General features: G+C 35.8%; 1 protein-coding gene across 1 annotated transcript in view; it reads right to left on the reverse strand.

The window, feature by feature from the left end:
- Nucleotides 1-9,767: 9,767 nt before the first annotated feature.
- Nucleotides 9,768-13,210, reverse strand: part of whrnb (whirlin b) — a 68,938-nt gene continuing 65,495 nt past the window's right edge. Inside the window, exon 12 of the mRNA XM_055020511.1 lies at nucleotides 9,768-11,388. Within this exon, the coding sequence (XP_054876486.1) occupies nucleotides 11,212-11,388 (177 nt within the window). The 3' untranslated portion in view covers nucleotides 9,768-11,211. The remainder of the gene's footprint in view (nucleotides 11,389-13,210) is intronic.

Consider the following 13,210-nt stretch of genomic DNA (forward strand, 5'->3'; position numbering starts at 1 on the left):
TCTAATTGTTGACTGTTCTTCCTACACTTTCACCTAGTGCTATCTTAAAATGCTTGATTAACGCTTGAAAATATGTCTTTGAATTAACGTCATGAAATAATGGAAAGGATTTCCACACGATTAACTAGCTGTCTTTTAGCATGAAGCATATTTGTTGAGCTAACTTGCTTTTAGTGAGTTGGACCTACTGAATCAGGTAGTGTGAAGGTACCACTGTAAAATAAGGTGGTTTCAACTAGATTTACATTCATCTTAATGAAGTTACATCAATGATTTGGTCCTAAACATTGCAGATTAGTTGGGCGGGCTGTATTGCACTACACTGGGTCATGCTATAGTAACTGAGTTAAAGGAACCTTTAAAACATATGTTGAGCCAACACATTTCATTTGAATTTGAATAACCTTAATGAATGGAGTTGAGCCAACTCATTTGATTTACAATCATCCATTGCCTTACCATAATTCTGGTTAAGCCAACATATTTGGTTTAAATTAGAACAACCTTAATGAATTATGTTTTGCCAACTCATTTTATTTATATAAGAATAACCACAATATATTACGTTGAGCCAACATGTTTGATTTAGAATCACCCATTGAATCACCATTGTAACAAGTGGAGCCAACACATTTGCTTTACATTGGAATAATCTTAATAAATTAGGTTGACCTAACACATTTGCTTTAAATAGGAGTAACACAAGTACATGGTGCTGAAATAAAGCAAAGTAATCAGGTGGAAATCCTTTCCATAATTTTTTTATGTTCATCCAATGACTTATTTTTTTCAGTGAACCTGTGAGCTGCTGCACTCCTCTTCTTCCTTTGGAAACTGAAAGTGGGTTAAAACAGATTTATCATTTTTATCCCATATATCTCTTTGTTCTATACTTAGTTCAGTCCTTCACAGTGTGGGTCCAAACAGTTAAGTTTGAATAGTTTAACATCACCTCACATAATTTTTTTGTCTTGTAGGTCATAAACCTTTTTATTCTCATCTGGACAGAGCACTTTTTATTGCTGTCTCCTGCAAATTTTAAAAAGAACACCTTCAGTCTTTCTGAACTATGTCTTCTTGTGTTTCTTTCACAAATATAATATACTGTGATACAATAACTCTCTGTTACTGAGATGCTGCTGTGGCTGTCACTACATTGTATTAGGATTTAAATATCCATAGAAATCCTTCTGTGTTCAGAAGGTGAACTCGGTTTTGATCACTACTGTATAAACATGAAGGTGTAGTTGCCTATGAAACCAGAGGAGAGAGCCCTTGCCAAAAGGATGTAAACTACTGAAACCATCTGATAATTGAGTCTCTTTCATTCCAAGAGCTTTGAGGCATGTGAACTATGGCTTAATAAAGCACTATTTATAGACTTATTTCCTTCTACAGCTGCATGGATGATTTAAATCAGTATGATGAAAATGTGAAAAAGGAGCTTTTGAATGCCCCAGTGCTGAAGCCAAAGGATAGAAGATGTCACTGATTATTCTACCTTTCTGTGTGATCTCAGATCTGAATAATGCTTAAATGACATCTCAAACCTCTTCTGCAGTCTGTGTGGTGCAGCTGATTCATTATGAGTGTGCTCAAGGCCACAAGAAGAAAAGAAGTAGAAGATGTTATGAGTCATTTCAATGCTATGGAAACCAATAGTTTCCAGCCTCATTCACCACTGCTGGGCAGCCCATTGCACAGCTAAGCGCTGTAAGCCATTGTGTCAAGTATATTATATCTTTAACAGGGTCTTTCATTTTTCTCTGTGCTTCTTAAATGAGCTATGTTCAGAGAAAACAGTTTGAACACTGTTGAATTTTTCCAGAGGGCTAATTCACAAAAGTAGGATTTCAAAATCCAGGCTAAGAGATAAAGCCAGGCTTGACTAACACCTGGGGCAATTCTAGAATTTTATTACCTTTAGGGGTGCTAAGACACCAGCAGGGCTAAGACCCATCTAACTGCTTATTTACATACATCCACAAACAAAATTAAGAGACATGTCAGTAATTCATAGAATAAAAGAGCAATGTTCATTTTACTCAAACATATACTTATAAATAGTAAAACCAGACAACCTTAATTTTTCCGGAAGTGTATGTACCGTATTTTCCGGACTATAAGTCGCTCCGGACTATAAGTCGCACCAGCCATAAAATGCATAATAAAGAAGAAAAATGCATAGGCCTATATAAGACGCACCGGAGTATGTCACATTTTTGAGGGCAATTTATTTGATAGAATCCAAGAACACCAAGAACAGACATGTAATCTTGAAAGGCAATAAAAATAGAGGCAACAACAGACAAAAGAATTGTATGGTATGCTAAAGTTACATGACACATGAACAACAAACTGAGAACGTGCCTAGAATGTTAAAATATAATTTTAAGAGTTATTCAGATAACTATAGCATAAATAACATGCTAACAAGTTTACCAAGCCATCCGTGTCACTCCAAATCACTAAATCGAATGAAATATCCGTCTTCGTTGTTGCTTTTAAACAACTGTACTAACAGAAGACAGAATAACACAGGCCTAGAGCGCCCTCTTGTGGTGTAGTGTGAAAATAACATGTGATATGATTTAAAGATGTGTTAATTTCCACACATAAGTCGCTCCGGAGTATAAGTTGCACCCCCGGCCAAACTATGAAAAAAAACTGTGACTTATGGTCCGAAAAAAATACGGTACTCAGTTTGAAACAGAATCTCAAGAGTACATCATACTTGCATCATATCTGCTAACTTTAATGAGACATGCTGCTATGGAGTGACACAGTCCTAGTTGGGTCTGCTGCCTCAGAAATTAAAAGAAAAGCTACTCTAAACTATGCATTTCCAGTCAGTTGAAGGACATTTTACTAAAACTAGTTTATTATCAAGGTAGAAGTTCAGGTAAATGACTCATGAAAACTAGTCATTAACATGAACTTTATTTGAAAATCATACTTAGAAATTGCATTTCCATTATTTTTATCTGAACATTACAGCTATTTGCCTTTTTTCTTTAAATAAGAATGTTTGTCCATCAATGGAAAAGCAGACATTATGAGTCAGAGTTTTACTATTTCAGTTCACAGTTCAGGAAGTGGGTCTATCATAGTTTCAGTATCAAACACCTTTCTGTTCACAGACACAGAAACAGCTTAAAATTCTGCACTGTTCTTTAGTTTTATCTTATTTAAGTGACTCCAGAGAGATTTGGGTAATTAATTACAAAACAACACAACAGTACGAATCAAACTTCAAAAAAGAGCAATAAGAACCAGGATCAGACTAAGCCATTATTTATCCAAATTTTTGCATATATACGTAATTTTGTACTGAACTACAAAATAATCTTCCAATATATAAATCAAATACTGTACACAATTTCCATTCATAAATATAAAAATAATTCTAAATTAAGTACTGCATTGCCACATTTATTTATTTTTATTATAATGTTTGAAATTCCACCAAATCCTGATTAATTCTGAAGAATCTTATTTTTCTGTTATATTTTAAGAATTTGATTATTTTACTTATTTTGATAAGCACCAGTATCTGTACTGTCACCTTAAGAGAGCATCTTATGACATCAGTACTATACTGCCTTCAGTTGGCGCTAGGCTGTCTGAGAAGAGGTAGGAAATTGTCTTTGCTTTTGGTTAAGCTCACATTTTATGAAATATTTGAAATAATTGTATGTACATGCAGCTGTAAATGTCTATTTGTTTCAATACAAACAGAGGAGCATTCTTTCTGAGAGTTAAGAACATTTTACTTAAATGTTAGGGCAGATATTGTTATTAGTTATTAGTTAGTCAGAGGGTTTCTCCATGTGCTTATCTGCTAGGGGAATTCCGGCTCCTGTGAATGGAAGAGCTGCATGTTAAAAGGCATTTTTATTTATTTTTGTGCAGGTATGTGTATTTGGTTCTTTTGTTCCACAATGTTTAAACTGGTTGTATTAAGGTCACAAAACATCTGTAATACGTGATTATTTTCAGTTTTTTTAAAGACCAAAACAGATAGGAAACACAATCACAAACACCTTGTGGGATTTCTTTAATCCAAGATTTCTTTTGCTGAAGTTCTCCACAGCATGTGTTCAACAGAGGGTTAGAAACATTCCTAGAGATTTCAGTAGGACCATCATTCAGTCGCTGAAGAGATGTTTGGCTGTGCATCATGTCATATTTCTCCTGTTGGATTGTGGTCTGGTGACTGTGGTGGCAGTTGCAATCCAGTGAGCTCATCGTCATGGTTATTTTACCAGCTTCAGATGATCTGATCTGTGTGACATGGTTCATTTTCTTGCTGGAAGTAGCCATCATAAGATGGGTGCACAGGGTGATTTTGAATGAATGATGAATTATGTATTACCCCTCAAAAAGGGGAAAAAATATTAAATATAGTCTGCAGCTACAACATATAAAAAGCACATGAAACAGATGAGGAAGGTATAAACAGTGATACAGAAATAATCTGAGCAGCATGCAAATACCACTAAAAAACTAAAAACCACAAAGTCTATAGTCAGCTAAAGCAACATCCCTCCTGTACTTCCTGATACATCCACAGTATCAGAGTCATCTGATAATTTCTGCATGTGATACTGATGTTGGCACTTTAGATAATGTTAAGAATTAAAAAGATGAATAACTTGATTTAGCTCTTAATTAATTCTTTGTCCCGAATTCCTGTGTCTGTGTAAGTGTGCAGAGAGAAAAGAGCAATCATACGATCAGATATTCAGAGTTTTATCCAGAGAAAATCAATCCAAGAAGAACTTTACAATAAGCCTCTCACCTAGAGCAAAAGTCCAAGATATTACAAAACAGAGACAAAGAACTGAGTAAAAAAGACAAAAGAATAACAGAAGATGCATCCTCCGGGAAACTCTCACTCAGCACAAAGAGATTCCAACTTCTGCTGTGAAACAAACCATTTTTTATAGACTGCATATTCTCCTCATTTAAATATATGCATTAGGAGGTGTGTTCTTTTCCTTTGTGTGGGCTGTCTCAATGTTAATTTTATTACCTCCTGCTAAAGAGCCCCAAAAGCAGATATACGGCAAACCCTTCTCGTATCAGCCGCTGTCCAGTTTGATATATGATTGCAGCTGCAGTGCTATCTGTGCCTCAAATGTTTCCACAAGAAAGTAGTTTGTATTTTTAACCAAGCTTGCACACAATGTAATGCTAAATAATGACTATAAGTTTGGATCTAATAAGTAACTAATTAAAAACATGCTTAAAGAAATATAGTTAATTCTAATATAGATAAAATTATTTATAAAAAGTTTTAAGATCCTAGTGAACTTTTGAACCATGCTAAGGAATTTGTTAATTGCCTGGCAGACAGACTCTCTGTGTAAAGAGATTCTAGGCCTGTCTTTTCTGTAGAATCCTCCCTAAGAATTTATAAGTTCAGAGATTCAGCAGTTGTTTTAGTTTGGATCTTTATCTAAATTTATGTGAATGTAGAGTGTACTTTAACTTTCTATGGTATATTTCATATGTATCAAAACTATCCGGTGCAGTATTGTGCTAATTTAAAATATTATTTCAACAATAATCAATAACTTTATCAGCCTTTTCAGCTTTTCCTGAAACTGCAGTCATCCATGTTCCATTAGGACATTGGACATGACACAATACTATTCTAACACAGTCCATCAACGGCCTGCATGACCAGCTTTCTATCTTTGGTTGAACCCCTGAATACATGAAGGCGTAATGAGTATAAGTAGGCCTTGTATTGAATGGAAAAGGGAGGTTCTATTAAAGTGAAATCCCTATTGAAAGCAGACTATTTTCAAGTGTATTTAGCAGTGTTGTATAGTAACGAAGTAAAAATACTTCACTACTTTACTTAAGTATATTTTGGAGTACTTCATACTTTCCTCGAGTAAGAAATTTTTTGATAACTTTCACTTTTACTTCACTACATTTCCGAACTTAATTGCATACTTTTACTCCGATACATTTTCAATGTGTGGTTTAGTTACTCGTTACGTTACAAAAAAGCGAGAGAGAAACGCCAGTGTTTTGGTCCCACCTACTGATCGACTGCAACAAAGCCTGTTTGCCTGGGCTTGTTCATCACCACCAATAGGCTCAAGGGTGATCCGATTCACGAACGCTAATTTTGGCCAGCCGTTCTCTAGGTCTCCCCCTTCCTCAAGGTGTCGGAGTTTCACTCAGGGAGAGTCAACAAATTTTACATCCAAACTCTCCTGAGAAACTAATGGAAATAGATTTCTTGCCTTGTGACCAACTGACACAAAATTCATGCAGTTCCACGAGACACACTGTTCTCTAGTGAATTTTTAGTCATACTCAATATTTTCAGTAATTGTAATCTTAAAAAGTATATATTTTGGATGGACTAAAAAATTATTTTTAATATCTCGGAAACCAAAGCTGCACAAATGAACATTTTAACGGCACAAACGGAGCACAAACGGAGCACTAACCAATCAGACTATTTGCTGGATTATTTGAGTAGGTGGGGTGTCAGCTTCACGGAGGTCTGTTTCGCTTCTCCCATTAAACACCAAGTTAGCAATAAAGCTCTCCCTCTTCAGATGCCAAATAAGCTGCATTTCCCTCCCAATTCTTTTTTTCTTTTGCATAATGACCAGTTGTGTGCACCTATAGTTTGTGAAGTAGAGTAATCGTAACGGCTTTTTTTCTTCATGTTGGCCGCATTTTGGCCACTATTTATTTTTCTCATTTTCATCACTGACCTTACTGAAAGGAAAAACTTAAGGCTTACAAAAACTTTGTATTTTCTGTCCTGGAGGGTTTATTAAAAAGCTGGTTCAGTTGTAAAGCAGGTTAAGTTAACCTAAAGCAGGTTAAGTTAACCTTGTGGTAAGTAAAGCACCTAATTTTCTTAAATAAATGATTCCTGCAGGTATATCTATTAGCAGGTTTAATTTTGCCTGCACTTGGTTCTGTACATTATTTTAAGTGTATTTGACAAGTTTACCAAAATATAAAAAATGTCATTCAAACTGCATTTGCCTTGTTTTACTTTTTACTTGTACTTTTCATTACATTACTTGAGTACATCCATTTTTACAGTAATTTCCATACTTAAGTACAAGACGTTTCAGGTACTTTAATACTTTAACTCAAGTAACATTTCAGTCAGTGACTTGGAGTTTTACCAAAGTCATATTTTGGAGAGGTACCTATACTTTTACTTGACACTGAGATTTCAGTACTTTATACAACATTGGTATTTAGAGTGGATAACTTGAACTGACTATCTTTGCTGTTAGCAATGAAGTACCACAGTCTGGCTTGAGTTTGTCAAAACGCTGTCAATTATGCAATATGGAAATATGAGATCTTATTAGAAACTTTATTGTGTGCTTATAAACTTAGTGCACCTTAACTGAAGTGTTATGATGCAGTTAAAAGAAATATAAGAGGATTTTTCCTTTTTCATTTGCATCAAACACCTCCAGTGGGATGTTGAAGAGACATGAATTAACTGGGCAGAAATGTTAAATAATAGTCCAACAGTTTTATTATTTTTTGTAACTATACCTCTATAAATCTATGTGCAGTCTCTGTATGTAGTATATATTTCTGTGTAGTTTATATGTTTCATTGAAATGGCACATCATCAAACCAACACTTCAGACATGAATCAGAATCTTACTTGACTCAAAAAACATTTTAAAATATATGTTTTATAGTAATCATCTCAATGTGACTGTAGCTGGACTACATCACTGCATTTCAAGAAGATAATCACAACAGATTCATCCTAAAATATAATGTAACAGTATATATTCTAAGATCACATATTCTGGCTGGAATTACGTTACATTATTGCCATAGGTGGCGTGCGATGCAAATAAGCCACCTGCATTAAAAGTCTGAATCTTTTAATAGATTAATTTTTCTGTTGTGACTTTTTTTAGAGTACTATTTTAAATTCAATATATTTTTGGCTTGTAGACCTGTACACCTTTACCTACATACTCTTATAATTTGAATCAGCAATATAGCTGCTAATTCAAAGAATAATACTATTACAGAAATATGGAATATCTACAAATAACACACAAAACTGTTTTGTTTACCAGAAAACACTTCTAGATCAGTAAAATGTATATTGTCTTTTTTAATGACTTTACATTTTTAAATCTTATCAAACATTGCAAAAAATAATAATAATAAAAAAAATCTAAATTTAATATAAATTTTAGACACTCAAAACTCAAGTTAGGTTCTTGGAGTTTTAGAATCCTTCCTCTTCTTGATGGACAACAGACTGTCTTATCAGTTTCCTGTGAATCAGCAGGTGCAGGAGCTCATTAAGGTCTGTAAGCTCTTGACTGCATCCCTGTTTTTGCATGATTGGGTAATTGTTTTAAAAACATAAATAAATACAGAGTGGCTTCGTTGCTTTACCTTTGAATTGAGTATTTTAGGGTTCCAAGCCTGCAGAGTGTGCAGAATAAGCAATGCAAAGCATAGATGTTCAACCACTCCAACAGAAAACCCTATTGTAATTTTTGTTTGTGCAAATTTTTATTCTTCTCTGCTAACCTGGCTTGGGCATGTTTTAAAATTGAGGTTAACATTTTCTATCTTATCCATAGATTCAATACTCTTGAATCTATGGATATGATCAGGGGTGCCGCCAGGAATCTTGGGCCCCATGACAAAAAAATTAAACTGGGCCCCCTCATATTTTCTTGGCTCTATCTGACCCATCAAAAGCGTCACAATTTTGAAGGCTTGCAACTGCCTTGCTTTCTCTGGTCCAAAACGGATACTACTTCAAATGGTACAACTAGTACTTCTAATTAACTACTTTTAGTTTATTGTCACATGCAACAGTCCGCATACTGTGTGCAAATAGGTTGCTTCTTTTTTTTAAGTTAGTTTTAGCTTAAGCAAAAATTTTTGCTTAAGTCCAGAGTACATAATTTACACATTAAGCAGTAAACGGTAAATCGTTGCACATGTTGCCTGTGCAACAGTCACAGGCAACATGTAAAATATACACAAAGCAATCCAGACTTCTCAAAAAAAAAAGGCTATGTTGTTGTATTTTGTTCAAGCTGCACTGTGTAACTTCAACAATGTTTGTAATGTCAATAATGTTTCTTATAATTTAGTTAAAGCTGTCACCATGTCGTGACAAATTCCCAGATATGGATAATCTGTGAAAACATCAAACTCTTCCACCTGCTCCCGGAACTACTATTGCTAGCTAAAGTAATGCAACGTTTCAACCAAAAACAATCAATCAGAACCCGGAGGAGGGTCTTAGCGCTGTCAATCAACTTCATTCACTCACTGCTAAGTGTGCTAATGGACAGGAGGCTGTTTGTTATGATCCTTTTATGAAGATTGTTTGAATTTCTGCCAGTAATAAATATGTTATTTTTGTTGTGTAACTGTAAAAATAGCAGAAAGACAGGAGAAATCCACATAGATTCCCTGGAATAATGCTAACTAGCTTGATGCTAACTGAACCTAGTTTTGCTCACCTTTTTCACTGGGACAGAAGAGAGGTTTTATTTTGGTGTCCCTAACAACACTTAACAATAATGAGTGGCAACTCATCTGTTACATGTGATAAAATATATAAATAGATAAAATATATGAATAGATTGGTATTTTTTCCCCCCTCATTCATTAAAGAATGTAATAAAAGTGAAAAGGTTGATAATGTCACACTGTATCCACCTCGGTTGGAAAAAACTGGGTTACAAATAGATACTCTTGACTTTTCTCTCTCTTTTTGAAAGCCTGGCTTTATTAATTTTCTTGGCAGCATAGTAACTGCTGAACACCTTCACCATCGAGTGTGCGGATCAAATCATTTCATGCAGACCCGGAGGGGAGTTCAATGCAAATATTGAGAGTGGTAACATTTGATTTTTACTGCGAAAAACAATAAAAACAAAAATAGATACATACATTTTGTTACTGACAAGGCCCCCAAGTTGTTTTCTATTTCAATAGGAAACTAAAAAAAGCATAAAAAAAATAAACAACTATTTTGTTGTCAGTGAGGGGCCATTGAAATTGTCCTAACTTTTCCCCCTTCATCTCCCCTTCTCTGTAAACCTCCGTTAGCATGCTAAATGTTACCATTAACAGCAGCAATACAGGCAAATGATGGACTGGATATTACTTATTCAGTCCAAAGAAAACCTCCACTGTCTAAAATTTATTTGGCAATTGGATTTAAGACTTTAATGATGAACCAAAAAACTTGTAAATTTATGGCCATAATGCTGATTCCAAGCAAGACTCAATGTATCATTCTGGTTTTCAAGGTTAGAGGTAGTTAATTAGGTGTTCTGCAGCCTTACAATCTGCTCACCTTGATGTCACTGAGTTAACCAAATTAGATTAAGAAAAGATTCCAGATGTTGCTGAAAGCAGAAATTATCACCAGAAATAAATAACATTATGCAGAAGATAATAATTGACAACTATTGCTGCTAATGGTGCTTCGACAAGCTGTAGAATAAAGGGATGAAAACTTTCTTTTTTCCATAACTGTGAGCCAGAGCCTAAAAAATTGTTTTTCAATAGTCTGAACTAATCAGTTGTCCAGTGACAGTGAGGAGTTGACTTCCCATTTCTATCCATCAGCTTTTTGAGTAAACATTTGGGTATTCTTGAAGTTGGAGAATGCTGCATCTTCAAAATTCACATGTTGTCTTCTGAATTTTGATTTGAAGTTAGTTAAATGTTAGTGATAGTAACATTTTACAAATCACATTCTCTAAATAGCTTCTATTGCCAAATTAAGAAGTAGCAACACATCTGCCTATTTATTTCTTCTCCATTGTTGAATTCATTATTATTAGTTTTTTCCCATGATTTCAAAAATGGTTTTGTGTGATAAGATTTTTATTTCTGCCTTAATATTATGTTTCTCTGACTTGTAATACACAGAACATAAACACAGAATATTTTCTGTTATAAAACTAAACTAATAACCTTCGACTAAGTTATGAGTCATTAAATATTAATCTTTAATCCTTTTCTTTAATTAGCTTGTACAAATGTCTAAATAGAGCAGTTAACAGAAATCCAACACATCTTTGTGGTATCTATAACCCTGAAATGAATTGAAGATGTGTAATAGAGGGCATTAATTGAGAGTTCTCAATGTTGCATAACAATTTCTTTTTCAATTAAAGTGTACCGAGTGACTGTCTTTTTTTAGAACCCTAGATCAGCCACCAGTAAGTCGATGTGGTCCTTCTCTTTGGTCTTGAATGCTTCAGCAATGATTCGGGCAGCCTCTTCATGTTCCTGTCCTCTTAGTGAAACTCCATTGACTTCTAGGATGACCTGGCCAACCTTTAGCTGGCCACAGTTATGAGCTGAGCCTCCTTTCTGTCAATGTGGAGGAAAGAAAGAAAGGACAAATTAGAAAGACACAGTGACATGTAGATGTCTGTTACTGTGCCAATGTTTTCTTGAAATAGGCAACATAGTCACAAAGTACTTAAAAAAGACAAAAGTGGAGTTTTGGGAGGTTAGAGCAGGCGCATTGTATACAGGGGCTACAGACCTCTATGCGACAGTCATGCGTCTGACTCCAGTGTCTTCCATTGCTGCATGTCTTTCCCCCCTTCTCTCTGTCCCTTTCTGTTGGACTACAATCAACCAGTGCCAAACAATTTATAAATATATATATATATATATATATATATGACTTGACTGCACTGTCTTCTATGGCCTCATGGATATGATGGAATTGACTTCAGAATACATACAGACACTAACTCAGAAATGGAGCAGAATTAAAATGTAATCAACTGAAATGGACATCGAGTAATCACTGGAATTCAAGGATTTATATATATATATATATATGTGCGATAAACAGCTATGCCTTGCCAGTAATCAGATACCCTGCTGGAATAATTAGCTGGCCAAAGGAGGAGATAAAAGCCACAGATATTAAGACCAGAAAGCTACTAACAATGCATGGAGGGTTCCATCCCAAATCCAGCACCCTGAGACTGTACACGAGCCGCAAGGAAGGAGGCAGAGGACTAGTGAGTGTGAGAACCACTGTCCAGGACGAAACAACTAAGATCCATAAATACATCAGGGACAAAGCCTCAACAGACAATGTGCTCAGTGAATGTCTCAGACAACAGGGAACGGAGGTTGAGGTGCCAGAGATACCATCATGGGAGGACAAACCCCTACATGGGATGTACCACCAGCAAATAACCCAAGTGGCTGATATCAGTAAATCCTACCAATGGCTGGAAAAAGCTGGACTCAAGGACAGCACAGAGGCCCTCATCCTGGCAGCCCAGGAACAGGCCCTAAACACCAGAGCAATAGAGGCCCAGATCTACCACACCAGACAAGACCCAAGGTGTAGGTTGTGCAAGGAGGCCCCTGAGACAGTCCAGCACATCACAGCAGGGTGCAAGATACTGGCAGGGAAAGCGTACATGGAGCGACATAACCAAGTGGCAGGCATAGTGTACAGAAACATCTGTGCAGAATATGGACTGGAAACCCCGAGATCAAAGTGGGAAACACCCCCAAAGGTGGTGGAGAACGCCAGAGCTAAGATCCTGTGGGACTTCCAGATCCAGACAGACAAAATGGTAATGGCGAACCAACCAGACATTGTCGTAGTGGATAAACATCAGAGGAAAGCCGTTGTGGTAGATGTAGCAATACCAAGTGATTGCAACATCAGGAAAAAGGAGCACGAGAAACTAGAGAAATACCAGGGCCTCAGGGAGGAACTGGAGAGGGCCTGGAAGGTGAAGACCACAGTGGTGCCTGTGGTCATCGGTGCCCTCGGGGCAGTAACCCCCAAACTGGAGCAGTGGCTACAACAGATCCCAGGAACAACATCAGACATCTCAGTCCAGAAATGTGCAGTCCTTGGCACAGCCAAGATACTGCGCAGAACCCTCAAGCTCCCAGGCCTCTGGTAGAGGACCCGAGCTCAGAGGATAAGAACCACCCGCGGTGGGTGAGAAGGGAATTTTATTTTAATTTTATATATATATATAAATTCTTGAATTCCAGTATATATATGACATATGAATTCCAGTATATATATGACATATTATATATATATATATATATATATATGAATTTTGATTTCAAAATGTTAATATATATATATATATATATATATATATATATATTATATATATATATATATATATATAAATCC

The sequence above is a fragment of the Poeciliopsis prolifica genome, unplaced genomic scaffold (genome assembly GCF_027474105.1).
Source record: "Poeciliopsis prolifica strain line A6 unplaced genomic scaffold, Auburn_PproV2 SCAFFOLD068, whole genome shotgun sequence".
In the NCBI taxonomy this organism is placed as follows: Eukaryota; Metazoa; Chordata; class Actinopteri; order Cyprinodontiformes; family Poeciliidae; genus Poeciliopsis; species Poeciliopsis prolifica.